A 15,090-nucleotide genomic window follows, 5' to 3' on the forward strand; every position below is an offset into this window, starting at 1 on the left:
AAAAACTTGCAGGAAACTCACCTGCAAGCGCGCCGGCAAGGGGTCGTCCCGGGACTGTTTGAACAGATGTACACGTTCATATGAAGTTTCCTTTCGGGAAGTCAGTGACAATGTTACTTACATTAATATCCTCCTATACTGTACTTGGCTGTTTTATTTTACGTTAATTACTGTACACAAGTCATTTGTGAACATAATAATAAACTTATAATACAAACAACAACAATAATAATAATAATAATAATAATAATAATAATAATAATAATAATAATAATAATGGTCAAACACTATTGATGGACGAACACCTCAGGAATAACACATGAATACCTGATTCACATAATTTGAGTTCTACGGTTAATTACATAGGGTTACAGACTAGGGGTTATCATATCAAAACTTTGACCTACCCAAAAATCGCAAATTAAGAAGTTGTACCCTATCCTGTTTTGATTTATACACAGTATAAAGTTCTCACAATAAGTCTAGCCTCATTAGGTTGCAGATTTGAACTTTTGCCATTCCCCAGTGGGTCAAAATTGTGACTTTGTCCAGCCCTTGCTTTGGGGTTAGGGCTTATAAGGGAACGCCTCAGACCTCAGTGGAAGTGCATGATGGATTCATGTTACTCCTGTAGGATCATACAGGAATTCACTCAGAATTGATGCCTCTTATTCAAAGGTGTGACAGAATATATTGATTTTTTTTTTTTTTTTATGGAGTTGGACTCAAACTTAATTTAGAAACTCATCCACTCATATTAAACAAGAGCTTATCTATATTTAAAAAAACAAAAAAACACGAGTGTTATATATATCATTTTAAATGAGACATTACAATTATGGGAAATAAATTGTCTAGATCACATACATTTCCATATATTTCTAAAATGTATGGGCCTGGCTGTCAGAAACAAAACACCAACTAGATGTTGGTAATATTGTGTAGGTGCAAACTTAGGTCTTCACAATTAAGACACACAGGGTTCAAATGGTCCAATATATTTTTTTATTAAACAGATTGAATTCTTTGATAGCGATCTTTATAAAAAACAATTCAACATTAAAAAAAAATACAAATTAAAAAAACTTTTTAAAAAAGGAAAACAGACTTCCATTCACTATTAAGCTTGCAAGCCTTTATCTGCTCAACCTTTGACACAAAATCATAAAATGGGGAAAAACAAATATAATATCATCATTATTAGATTTCTTTAATAAAACCCTTCACAAACATTGCAGATAACATTTACTTTTGAATTTGTAAATCCCAAAGAACCATGGTGCCAAGTTTAAAATGAGTAACAATTTCACACAGTATGGGAGTATACTAATTTGTCTGTTTAGGGGAATCACAGCACTTGTGTGTAACCATATATTTGTATTACAGGTATATTTTGTATTACAGTGCGTTCCATACAGTGAATGGGTTAATACTAGTAGCACTCTGTGAAATAAGTGATGTATATGGAAGTTACAATTCTGTCTGTACTGATGTACTCCATTTTGTGCCCATTTGATTTCCTTTGGGTTTTCTACACATCTTTTTTCTTCAAAATGAACTCTGAAAAAACTCAACATTAGAAGAAATCTGTCATCTGAAGGTTTCATACAGAGACAATGTCAAGTTCAAAAGAATGCAGAAAAAAATAATGTATATATATCCCCTAGAATTAAATGGGGTATTACCAGAGTGAACCACAAAATGGGAATGACGAAAAAGACAAACAAAACCAAACAAGGTAGCATCAATCACAAGAAATAAACTGAAAACCTCAAAATAATGTGTTTGGCTGAAGATGGAAAGGTCTTCAAAAAGCCGGTCTGCGGTTCCTCCAGCGCATAAGAATTTGTAGTACATTCCAAAACCAAATGGTACTTTTACGTCTGTTGCATAAATATTCCACTTTGCTATAAGGCAGCCACTGGGCAGGGTGTGCCAGGAAAGGTTAGGGAGAATCTGAGATCAAGATCCGAGCGGAAAGGCAAGAGACCTGTTCTGTGTCCCTCAGTAAGATTCTTGGTAAATGGTCAGTGAGGGCAAAAAAGGGTCTTGACAGAGAAGTTGAGTTGAGGGGAAATCCCGTGGCATGGCGGGGTTGGGTGGGGGTGCTCAGTAGCTGTGCTCTGAGACGAATATTGTCAGCCGGATGATGGAACTCCCTCGGAAGTTGATGACGTTGTTGACTGTGACCATCTCCAAGTCCAGGACCACCTCTTTGGGGCCCTTAATGGGGCGGGCCAGGACCAGCGTGGCGCTCACGTTGCTCGTTTGCTGCATTTCATCAGACAAGAAGACAAGACCAGTGAATACTCATGTGTACAAAGAGCTGTTCAATTTGGGCTGCTAGACATCCATGGCTGGGGAATAAATACAAAATCGCTGCTTCATGTATTGAAACTCCAGCTTGTTAAAATTGCTACCGTTGGCTAAACCGGGTGTGTGGAAATTATATGAGTGGTCTCACATTAATTTGAGCCAGATCAATGCCCACAGAAGCAGACTAGGTTATAAATGTGAGGATGTGGGGAGACTCACTTATTATTTTTAATAGTCGTTTTTAAGTCATTTACCAGATGCTCTAATGCAAGGAGATTTACTTGGTCTGGCACTAACATACAGTGTTCGGCATATGACAGACCGTGCCACAGCGAAAACGATCAATCCAGACCTACTTTATATCTATATGATATATTATTACAGTGATAGAAAGTTGTAACTCCATCCAGCTAAAAGAAAGTGGAATTTCCTGCTGTGCGTTTGATTGCTCTTTCTCCTCACACAGAACCAGACAAATGCTGTAATGAAGAAATATGACAACAATCCTGTGTGTGTTTGTGTGACTGCAACAGATATAGTGTGATGGCAATAGAAATCATGACATTCCCTCTCAGACCTCGGTATTTTCAGTAGCCAGTGCCTTTTACAGTTCTAGTTACTGTTGTAGTAATGGGGTGAGTTTTTTTTTATACTGTTAGGAAAAGAGTAAACTGAATGAAATAGATCTAACCCCACCCTATCAACTGGGATCCATACAAAGCACAAAAACATGTCAAAATCTGATTAATAGAGAATGTTTTCCTTCACTATTTGCCAGTGTAAGCACAGCTTAAAAAAAAAAAAAAAAAAAAAAAAAAAAATCAACGACAGGGACTTTTCACCAGAGCCCTTCTTAAGTGGCTTAGCCTTAGCACAACAAAAAGCTGCCAATATATAGATATATAGATATATATATAGATATATATAAATATGGTTCTGATGTCATTACACTTGAGTTAATGATTATACACAGAATAAATATGGATGGGAATTTCCAGTTATTTCTATATTTGCTCAATAACTGTCATTTATATCCCCTCATATTTCTTCTAGAAATTAACGGTCCTAGGAACTGCTTATCTGCTGCCATCTGCTGGTGCAATATGAGAAGTGTTACAGTGGCAGAGGTGCCTTAAAACATGCCTTAAAAAAGGAAGCCACTCTTAAACAAAGTTAAAGCTCACCAGGGTAAAGTTGCAATGCAGGGGCAATGCAGAACAGAGATAGAGCACTGAAGCAAACTCACCCTCATATAGAACTCTCTGCCCTCGTTGCCAGACTTGATCTGGAAGATGTAGAAAGCCCCTGGGTAGCGCGTGGTGGCCTGCATTTGGAAGATATCGGCCGGCACGCTGCGGCCCGCGCTCAGGTCCATGTGTCTGTACAGAACGGTGAAGGGCTTCTCCCTGCACGCAGGGTTGTCTGCTGAGCACATGCACTGGCTGCAACAATCAAAAGAAAATGTGTATTCATGTGTAGGTCAAAGATTTGCTCTATATTCATAGGGTCCTAATGTCTGTTTTATTTATCATGCACACAATGGATTTCACAGGGCCTTCTATGTAGTCCTGGGGTGGCCAACCCTTTTCCTGGAGAGGTGCAATCCTGCAGGGTTTCCAGGTCTCTCTAAATTACCAATCACTGGATACCTTGAACACAGGGATATTTTGCCTATTTAATACCCAATTCAATTAAGCAGTTAATGATCTGGATAGAACAAAAGCCTGTAGACCCTGTGGCTCTCCAGGACCAGGGTTAGCCACCCCTGATGTAGTCTAAGGGTCACAAATTCAGTCCCTGGAAAGCAACAGTGTCTTCCAGTTTTCATTCCAACTGGAGCTCTCAGTCAACCTCATTGCTTTCTTTTACACTTAAGCACAACTTCTCTGTGAGATTGTACCATCGCTAAATCATCCACGATTAGATCAGGAATGTGTTCTTCTCGATCACATCTCATCTCAACTCTAATTCTTAATTCTGGTTTCCTGCAGGTTTTCATGTACCATGGTGTACCAGGTATTGGTCCATGTTCCTAAAGCACATTTCAGAAAAAGGATCTGTATGAATCAGCCTCAGATGGCAATACTTACTTTTCATTGAGCTCAACGTAAGGCTCTTCACATTTAATTGGGTCCAGGCACTTATATCCTCCCTGGAAATTGAAACATACTTGTGCTGTTGTACAGGTGTGGTTACCAGTGTCACATTCATTGATATCTTAAAAATCAAACACACAACAATTATGGTCAGTTTTAACATTCAGCGTTGGGGAGACAAAAATCCAACAGTAGCACAGCCTGCAAATGACACAACAGTCTTCAGATTAGCAGATGACCTGGATTTTGGTGTATCTTGCTTTCTACTTTCTTACTTTTTCAGACCCTGAGAGATCTAACAAAATCATTCTAGTGGAATTTGATTCTAGTGGAAACATGGAAACATGACAAAAACATGAGAATATTTAAACTGTTATTGACTAGATATTACAACTTAAATGCTGAAAATATATAGTAAAATATTGTCTAAAAACAGTGTTTTGTCTTTTCTAAAAACAAATTTGAACAAATGAAGTTGAACAAATTTGTTATCAATCTCAAACTGATATCCAATGAACCCTATTTGAGATTAAATCAAAACTTTGACCTGCTAATTGCAAACTACAAACCTGTATCATACCCATTACATTTATGAATAGAAGAAAGTAGCATTCTACTCACAATTAAGCCACAACAAGTTCAAGTTTTGTATTGTGTTATTAGCAGGTGGTTTTATCACAGCCTAAATCTGTGCCTTTCATTTTAATTTATTATAATTATTATTTTATCTTTTGTTTTTATTAGTTTCTGATTAGTATCAGATGTCACTTCCTCTCTGGGGTTAGTTATGGGCTAAGGGGGGCATCTGACCTTGAATGGCACTGGTATCTACAACGCGGGCCTGTTGCCCTGCCTCCCAGCCCTACCTTCACAGCTCCGGCCGTCCTCGAACACCATGTACCCCGGTGGACACAGGCAGAAAAAGGAGCCAGGGGTATTCACACAGGAATGCTGACACAGCAGCTCAGAGAAACCACACTCATCCATGTCTACAGGACACAAGAAAACAGCACTTGGAAAATGGCATAACTGTTGCTTCCACCAAGTTGATCATTGCTTTAAAAGAGGACGTTCTGCTTTCATTTGTCATGAAAGTGAAATTTGAGTTGACAGAACCAGCCAGTTTGAAAAGCCTGATTGATACTAAACTATGCAGTGTGTCCTATGCTTGCAAGGTTTTTTTTTCAGAAGGATGACGCTTCAACTTTTTTTTGTGTGCCAGTGCTGCCATTCAGTGCATGATGCCCAGAAAAAAAAAAAAAAAAAACACAGATGTTACCAATTTTCTTTGCTGGGAATGTTACAAACACAATAGTCTGCTGGCACAACAAATACATATAAGAGTGCTGGACTCATAGCTGGACTGCAATGACTTAAACAGAGCAGAGAGTAGAGGAAATGCAGTGTATAGGCATTGGAGGGTTGGCATGGAATTGCAGGGCACAACATTCTTCTTACCAATCACATAATTGAGATTGTCAAGTGCCACCTGATCTAACAAACATCCCATCCAAGCCGCAGCCCCGGCTCTCACTCACCATTGCACGTGGTGCCATCTGCCGCCAGTTCAAAGCCCCGTTCGCAGCTGCACATGTATGAGCCGTAGGTGTTGAAGCAGTTGTGCCCACAGGGTCTCTCTCCATCGCATTCATCCACATCTACAGAGGGAACACTTGTTAGAGGGACAGTTTTGTCCTGCATCACTAACTCTGCAAAGATTCCTCATTCCTTATGATTCCTTTTCCTTATAAATAAGAAAAATAAGAAAAGTCTTATGTTACAATGAAAGCTACAGCTTTAGAGGCTTTTCAGTTCAACCAGTTTGCTATATACTAGAGCTATACAGTGATTTGTTAGTGTGTGTTATCTAAGGGTATAAATAAAGGTATTCAGGTCTATAAGCTGCATAGGTAAGTCAGGAAGTTTATACAGGAAGCGAGCTGTGTAATAAGGAAGTAAACAGAGTACAACATATGTGAGTTTGTGTAATAAACAATGGTCTGCATTCAGCTGATTTATCAAATCCAAACCCAAGCTTTCCACTGCCCAGCCAAAAGACAGTCTCCTCTGAGAAACGGCTGGACACAATTCTAGAATGGATTTGCTACTAGAAACAAAAATGTGAAATATTGGTCAAACAACCTTAAATTCTGTAATCCCATTATAGCACTTGGGCAAGACATCAAACAACAGGGGAATGCTCACTGTGAATTATCCTGGGGATCCCAAAGCCCTCAGCTGAACATGCACACTGGTTGCAGCAAATGTCTGAATTATTGAATAATTTCTTTTACATATAGAATTGCTTCCCTTAGCTGGCATTTTGACTTTGATGTGTTTGGGCGTTTTGTGCAAATCCAGGGAGCACTTAACGGGAAAAATAAGAGTAAACTTCCTTTGAGGAGTTTTATACAACCAGAAGTCAGCCCTCTAGGGTGAAGCATTAGACACTGTCAGTTAACAAACAATTTGGTTAATTGCCCTGATGTCTGGGGTTTGAATTATATTTAATCACAATCACGTCCCCCAGGTGACCAATAAGTGTCACTGCCCCCCACTCGACAAGCTGTCTAATTTGAATTTGAGGCGAGGCAGTGTGTACTCCTTCTCCTTGCAATGCACACACTTCTGACAGCACATCCGTCCACCTTCAGACCAACAACGCCCAACGTCTCAGGCATAGCCCCCCTGTCCTAATGTAAAATGTCAAAGTCACGGCTGGTTGGAGATGAGTCAGCCTGTAGGACTTTCCACAAATTACATGACAGCTACAAACAGTCCTAGAGCATTAATTTGCAAGTGATGAAATGCTTTATGAAGCTGGGCCAATGTTACCTTGGCATGTCCTGCCGTCGGGGTTGAGGACGAAGCCAGTGCTGCAGGAGCAGGAGTAGGACCCTGGCACGTTGGCACACAGCTGCTGGCAGTATCCATAGCGACACTCATCTATATCTGGAACGGAAGGACGCAGAACAAGCACTGGGCATTAGAGCCGGCACAGGGAGGCGCCAAATCTAGAGGCGTTTTAGAATAACTCCCTGCTGCTGCTTTCAAAAACAAGGCCAATTAAAGCTATATGGTTTTATTGGTTTTCCCTCTTTTATTATTACCATTGTGCAGAAGCCTTATTAAAGCCTGACTTACATGATTTAATAAATCACTGACATATGGTGTTCTTCATGTACACTGGAAGGGACTTCGCTGTCCAGCTCTTACCTGTACACTGCCCACCGACCAGCCAAAAGCCCTCAATGCAGGAGCAGGTGTAGCCGCCGGCTGTGTTGATACACACCTGATTGAGGGTACACTGGTGGGTGTTGGTTTCGCATTCGTCGATGTCTGGAACGGCGAAAGCACACAGTTATTTACTGGCGTTTGTGCGTTTTCCATTTTCCCTCCATTACACCCCCAGCTGCAGTTGCATATTCAAAATATTCAAATAAATTAGTAAGACATGATCTGCCTCGTCTAAACCAATCTCCAAGAATATGGTTTTCATTAAGATGCTCCTCTATTTTATGTTTAATCATTTTTTCCAACATTTTCCAGGTGATGCAGGTGAGACTGATTGGTCTGTAATTTCCTGGCTCAGTTTTGTCCCCTTTCTTGTGGATGGGTATGACATTTGCTGTCTTCCAGTCAGTTGGCACATCCCCTATTCTAAGTGTCATTTGAATATTTTAGTTAGAGCCCTATAAATAATTTCCCTCATTTTTTTTTAAGTACTGTTGGAAATATACCATCTGGCCCAGGTGATTTGTTTTTAATTCTGCTAGTCCCTTTAGTACCTCCTCCTCATTTATCCTGATCTCTCTTAGGATGTGACTGGACTGGTTGTTAACCTGTGGTATGTTATCCGTTTTTTCTTTTGTAAAAACCTGTGAAATACTCATTTAGAACATTTGCCACTTGTTCGTTTCTAGAGAGCTGACAAGAACAGTCTGTGAAGTTACTGGCTCAGGGTGAGCAGTTGACGGGAAAATGTATTGCAGGCATCTCCCCTGATTTGTTTCACACAGTTCACAATGGCAGAGGAAATAGCACAGATACTTTAGTTATTAGTGACACAGCTGGGTAGCTTGGGGGAGCTTAGAGTAAGCACAAGTAATTGAATCGTGGCCCTTCCTATTTTAAAGATGATAACACCAAAGCTTAAAGCAGGAAAACACTTAACACTTTCACTGAATAGATCTCTGCTTTTCCAAGCTGAAATCAAAAGAAAGGATTGTACACTTTAGTTTTTCCACTAGCATTGCTTGGTTATATCAGAATTGGGGCCCTCTCAAGCTATACCCTACTCCCTGCTAGACAGATCATAGTCTAGCCAGCTTATTTGCTCTACAGAGACCTTGACAGCTTTGAAAATGCACACACACGTTTTCATATGTTGTAGGAACAACAAATACCCAATTCAATTTAAAGCGTAAAGACTTAGGGTATTAAAAGTGCATGGAAGCCTCTCATAAAAAATAAAAAAAAACAATAGTTTGCAAACTTCTAGGTTCCTCTTAAAGCCAAATCTTAGACCGCTTTAGAGAAATACATTCCAAGCAAAGTTTTGCACTTTATTTTTGCAGCTGATACTCTTGATTACTCTTGATATTTTAACGCCAAAGATGGATCATTATATTTTTAATAGCTCCCAGGGAAAAAGCAGATAACACTGGGACTAAGTCTGAACCAGGTTAAACAGTCCCCAAGACGTACTTTGTGTTGGATGGAAAATAAAAGTCCCATCTTATAATACAGGACCATTCATTAATTGCAGGGGAACCAAAAGAGACTGACTCAACGGAAGAAAAAAAACAAAAAACACATGGCACATGAAGGACGTAATATGGAATTACAGATGTTCCCTCTCCACCGATTGCTGCGGCAGCAATTTTCTGAAAGCCACTGTCAAAGGCCCTGTTGAAAGGCAATCTAGCAAGAAATCACATTGAAATGGAAAAGAAAAGTTACGCTTCAGAAAAAAAAGTAGTTAGAAAAAGTCAAGAATATGTTGGAAAAAAATCCAACCTATTTTGCACTGACTTGAAAAAACCTCTTGAACAAAGTCCTCTGAGAAGCAGTCATTGGACCGTACCAATATAATCCCGTGCGATATTTAGTGCATTATTTGAATAACATTAAATAACTGCAGAGAGGTATCATAAAATGTAGAATAACTTATTTTAATACTGGTCTACTTGGAATGTATACGGCTCTTCATCTGGAGGAATCCGTTCATATTGGGCTCCTTTCCATGAACATTCACTTTGCAATCAGGAATATATATTTCAAAAAATGTGCAAGTTATGCACAAAATGCTCTGGAATTATGTCCTTTTGTGGGTATGTGCAGCCGAATGCCTTGAACAGCAAGAGTTCTTACATGATGAAATCACCGCTTTGGTTTCTTGAGGCAAAAAATAAATAATTAAAAAAATAATCCAGATAATTGTATTATACAAACAGCACACTATAATGAGTGACGAAGACAACGGGTCCAGGCCAAGTCTAGATGGTTAAACTGATGGTTCTGTAATTCTTTCCAAAAGCAACCGCAGCCAATACGGGCAGCCAGCCAAGAGCAATAGACTAAAGCACCTGTTTGCAGTTAAATCTTGTGCTATCACAGATTCTTGTTTGTGACTTTAAAAAAAGAAAGAAAAACGTCTGCACTCCATGTGTACTACAACCCAGTAGGGAGCTGGGTATGCCTCCGTGTGCACGGCAGACAAATTCCTTATATAGAGAGTTTTAGTAGCATACATTCCCATAATTACGCCTGATGCTTGAGATTCAATTTTTTTTTAATCATCCAACTGAGAAAGGCAGCTGCTGTTATATATTTGGACTTTGCCGAATGAAACCTCACTGTTTCAGGCTTACCCAGGGGGGAACTGTTTACAGTTCATTGGCAGGGCAATTGTTTCAAGGGTGGAAACAATACAAAATAGGGAGAGACCGATTGGGAGGAATATTTGAGATACACTTTTGGTGTAGTCAAAAAAAGGAGAACTTTCTTCGACTGCTATAAATATAGTAATGTGTAGAAGTGGCATGACATAGCCACTGTGGAGCCCTACTCACAAAGATCTTAATGCCCTTATAGATAATAACCCATGCACACAGTCCCAGCTAAAAGTGCATGGCCCAATCCATCTTCGCATCCCCCCATAAATAATAATGTATCTGATTAGACAAATTATTAGTTGAATAAATGATAGAATTCTGTTACAGAGATCTGCCAACCAGCAGTGAGAGTTACATGGTTTGCCTTTTCTGTGCCATTTAATTATAGACTCCACTCACAGACACATAAAAAAACGTACATGGCCCATTACAAGGTTGACCCAATCTGTTCTGTTGACTTTGGCAAAGGTGGCTTTATTTTGACATGAAATTGGTCATAATCACGCTGGAACACCAAGGCAAGGCAGCCGAGCAAATCCAATGAAGCACCAAGCTGAGCCAACAAAATCAAAACCACTCACTGCATTAAAAATAGAACAATATTTCAAAGTGAGAGCGGTTCTCTAGGGCCCTGATGGCATCTGTGACAAGCATTACCAGCCACTGGTGGAAGAGAACTGCTTCAGAAAGAGGGGTATTCTCTCACAATATTGCAGTTTCTATTGTTTGACTTCAGCTTCCAGAGAAAATGCAGTCGGAGAGAATGAGAAAACCTAGATTTTACATGGTCAAGTAACAGGGATTTATTCATAAGAGTCAACCTTAAGAGTTTGAGTTAATCAAACCTATGTATAATAACTAAATTCAATGAATGATTCATATAGTTGATTAAGTGTTATAGCTTGCATACCATCTCACTGTGATGCACTTTCGGAGAACTGTGAACTCTTAATTGATTTTTTGTCAAGCCTTACATTTGTAATGGAGATGTTGGGGGGTAGATGGTGCTGCAGTGTGTGGCAATGCACTGGCATCAATGAATAAATGAATGAATGAATAAATGAATGAGGTCTAATACAAAAGCAGGGCTCAGGTCACAGTTATTGCGATTAAACTCTTGCACCGTTTGCAATTCAAAATAAATGTCCATGCCAATCAAAACACTCTCTGGAGGCTTAGTGTTGTGTCACAGTCTGGCTCACATAGATACTTTTAACATGACCTTAAGTGTACATGCTTCTCCTGTTACATTGCATAAGTGATGGATTACCTAAGACTTTTTGCTCTAAATCCGAGAGCTTTCCAGAGAATAAACGCCCACGTGGAAGAGCAGATTTACTCTATTTTTCCCTAGTGCTGTCTGCCCTATGCCACCAGTCTGATTCACCATGTGTGCTATACTGAGATTCTAAGGTCTAAGATAAAATACAGTGCAAAACCAAAAATCAGAATGCAACCTGGAAAACAATACATTTTCGTTGTTGTGGATCCATATACCACAGACTCCCCATGCCCCAAACAGAGAAGTGCTTAAGGTGAAGCATCTTAAACTTTTCCTTTCTTAAAAACGATTGGTGTATACTTTGGAAGCTGGCTAAATTATGTTTAAGGTTAGAAAGTAGTAAAGTACTCAACTCTGCTTCCCACCCAGACCCTTATGGGAGCACAGGAAGGACAAATCTTTGCAATTCAGATGAATTGTTCCACACTGCCAGCCCATAAAATGGTTCTCAGGCAGAGTTAACGCAGCTGCAGTGAGCAGTGAACAGTGTAAAGTTTCTGGTGTTGCATGGTAATCCTCAGAGAACCTTTTTACTTTCAACCCATACATCATCAGCAGCCAGTCATGCAATACACCCCTAGGACATCCAGTCAGCTACAATATTCTTACAAACAATCTCACGACCAGAGGGCTAGCCGGCCAAGTCTCCACCAGGTGTTTATCCATCAAGCCACAAGGGGGTGCTCAAACTAGTTAGCACTTCAACAGGGAACACAAACAGCTTCAGACTAGAACTGGGTTGGAAATCATCTGAAATATATTGCATATGAAATATACTGCCAAATTAAAAAAGGTAGACTTATGTCTCTTTTGTACCATTAAACACCCAACCTCATCCATTCCTACAGTAACCCAGAGCCTGGAATACTTGGGATGCCTGGGAGGCATAACTTCCTTTACAGCAGACAGCTGAACTGCAGTATTGCCAGTTAGCCTACAAATTATAAAAGGAAAGAGGCAAGCCTTGTTTCTGGTCTTCCACTATCAACTGCAGTCACAAATTGCACTGAACGAAGTTATTTATTATTATAATTCCTGTTAACATCAATAGCAGCCGATCCCCACCCCACCCCCAAAAGACACACACATTACCAGTTCAAAACATTATTTAGGTTTGGAGCTCACCAACACATTGATTGCCTTCCTCTCGGGTGTAACCCAGCAGGCAGGGGGCAGATCTCCCTGCGGTGGGGTAGTTAGAGGCCGGGATGGAGGCCGGGATGGGGGCCGGGGCTGGGACAGCGGGGTAGGGGTTGTAGGGCCCTGAGGATTCTGGGTACGACAGTCCAGGGAAGGACTGGGAGCCCGTTTGAGGGTAACTTGGGGAGAACAGGGATCTGTGAATGCAGAGGTAGCCGCCATTCTGATTGACACACCTCAGATCCCCCCGGCAGGCATCCGGAATGACACGACACTCGTCAATATCTAAGAGAAGAAGAGAGTGTCAGTATTTGTAGAACCCTTCATCTTTCTTGTTGTTGTTTTTTTCCCCTCTTTTCCTCACTGGCACTGACTGTATTACAACATATTTATGAACTGTTAGAAGAATTAAGTATTTTGCTTAGTTCACAATACTTCATAATAAAAGAGCAAACTCCAAACTTTAAAAAATAGCATTCTTTGAAACGACTGGGAGACTATAAATTCAATGTTTTGCATGTAATACAAAACATTATTATTACTAATAACAGAACAAAATTCAGATATAGAGATGTAAATAGCAGATGCTAACTCACAAAATGATAACTCAAAGAAAATGACTCGACAGATTATAGATGCAGGGAGAATGTCTCCAAGTAGTCTATATGGAGTGCAATAGCTAATATGCCTGCCATTCATGGTATGCAGTCGCTCTCATATTTGGAATAAAGTCTGAGATCAGTGTCTGAACACAAGGCAAAGATTGCGACATGGTACATTTTCTGTATGTAGGACATTGTAGCTTCTTGTATTGCCAGAGCGGTTATGACGGCACTGGCTACATTTCGCCTTACCTAAACACTGCCCAGTCCGCCGGTCTGGATAGAATCCATCTGTACACGCCTAGAGAGAGACGCGCACAATCTGTCAAGGTTGTCTCCTAAAAGATATTGTCTGTGTGTATAGGCTATTGATAAAGCTTAAAACAAAAATATAGTACTTCTCAGGATTTAAAAATTGACCGTGCACTGTTTTTAGGTCATGTCTAATATAGTATAAAGTGTGTGACAAAACCACTCCCTGTATTGTTTTCCCACTGAAGATGAGATGCATACAATCACATGCACACTGTCAACGATTAGTAAGGACACAGTGCTAAAATGATGGACTAGAAGTAAAGCCAGAGAATCCCCATCGTTTCAACAACATTGGCAGGAAAGACTGGGATTTACCTGTGAGCTTCCTTGGTGGATGTACAACAGGGTAAAGAATAGGGATATAAGCATTCTGCAAGGAGAGGAAGTTGACTGTCAAAAGTAGTGATTTGTTTTTTTTCTTGTGGTACACACTTATGAAAATGAATGGCAACAGCTAAAAATCAGCGCTTTCTCAAAAAATAAGCAAAGAGCATAAGTACACTATCTGCAATTAAGAGAAACCTGGAACTGGTTAAGAGACTAAATCCTGTTCAGTTAGAGAAAGTACCACTTAAAGAAACAGTCTTCAAATAATAATTAGTTGCTCACATTTACTACATAACACTCAATTTAAGCACTTTTCAAATGCATATAAAAGTAATTCTGCTGTTGGTTCTAGTATAAAACGCGTAATTAAAATACACTGTGCTGTTTCATAGCATTAAAACAAAAAAAACTCGAAGTGGATCAATTACAAAACTTGGCAATTCCTCTTCAGATGTTTCTGCTGTAAAATCAATACAAATCCTAATAATCATAATAATTAATCAAATTAAATCTAAAACATCCCTAATACTGAGAATATGTTTATTTAATGTACATCTAACATACCAGAGTCAGTTTTGGTAAATCTATGGAAATATAATACAGAATTATGTTAATTTAAGGTTAATTTGAAACAAATTTACAAGAAGGATTTCCCAAGTAATGTAGTCTGTATTTCATTAAGCTCCAAGTGCATAAAGATGATTTATAAGTGATACAATGAAAAAAGCTCTCAAGCCAAAAGCATGCATACAGCATGTGTATTGTTGCGATGCTTACAACAGCAATATATCTCAAACTATAATTAAATACTCTATTACAGCATACTATACAACTATGTGTTCCCAGCACAAAACAGAAAAATACAGATTCATTTACCTTGCAGTGGGTGTAAAAAATCTCAAGTTACTCCTTAACTCAAGCACACCAGTGTTAGTGTGTGGCTCCTGCAGATCTTCGTCCCTTAGAAAAGACACACACGCCGCAAAGTGCTTCTAGTGGGAGCGTGTCTACTCCTGCTCTACTCTATTAATATGATAAAGTGCTGTGCGGACCGCCGCTCTGACGTCCCCCCCGACGCACAACGCGCACCTGGTTCTGTTTAGCCCCCCGTGCCT

General features: G+C 39.7%; 1 protein-coding gene across 1 annotated transcript; it reads right to left on the minus strand.

The window, feature by feature from the left end:
• Nucleotides 1-990: 990 nt before the first annotated feature.
• fbln5 (fibulin 5) lies at nucleotides 991-15,090 on the minus strand. The gene is made up of 11 exons (XM_066694551.1): nucleotides 14,852-15,090; nucleotides 13,964-14,018; nucleotides 13,586-13,634; nucleotides 12,717-13,016; nucleotides 7,629-7,751; nucleotides 7,248-7,364; nucleotides 5,951-6,070; nucleotides 5,279-5,401; nucleotides 4,407-4,533; nucleotides 3,563-3,758; nucleotides 991-2,271 (listed from the first exon to the last, which is right to left on the minus strand). The coding sequence occupies exons 2-11, from the start codon at nucleotides 14,015-14,017 to the stop codon at nucleotides 2,110-2,112; spliced, it is 1,371 nt and encodes a 456-aa protein (XP_066550648.1). The 5' UTR covers nucleotide 14,018; nucleotides 14,852-15,090; the 3' UTR covers nucleotides 991-2,109.

The sequence above is a fragment of the Amia ocellicauda genome, chromosome 21 (assembly GCF_036373705.1).
Source record: "Amia ocellicauda isolate fAmiCal2 chromosome 21, fAmiCal2.hap1, whole genome shotgun sequence".
NCBI lineage: Eukaryota > Metazoa > Chordata > Actinopteri > Amiiformes > Amiidae > Amia > Amia ocellicauda.

Coding starts and splice junctions, on each gene's coding strand:
- fbln5 (XM_066694551.1), bottom strand. CDS start 14,017: ATGCTTATATCCCTATTCTTTACCCTGTTGTACATCCACCAAGGAAGC. Junction 7,752..12,716: donor GGAAGGCAATCAATGTGTTG/GTGAGCTCCAAA, acceptor TCGCCGTTCCAG/ACATCGACGAATGCGAAACC. Junction 6,071..7,247: donor CGACGGCAGGACATGCCAAG/GTAACATTGGCC, acceptor TTCCCTCTGTAG/ATGTGGATGAATGCGATGGA.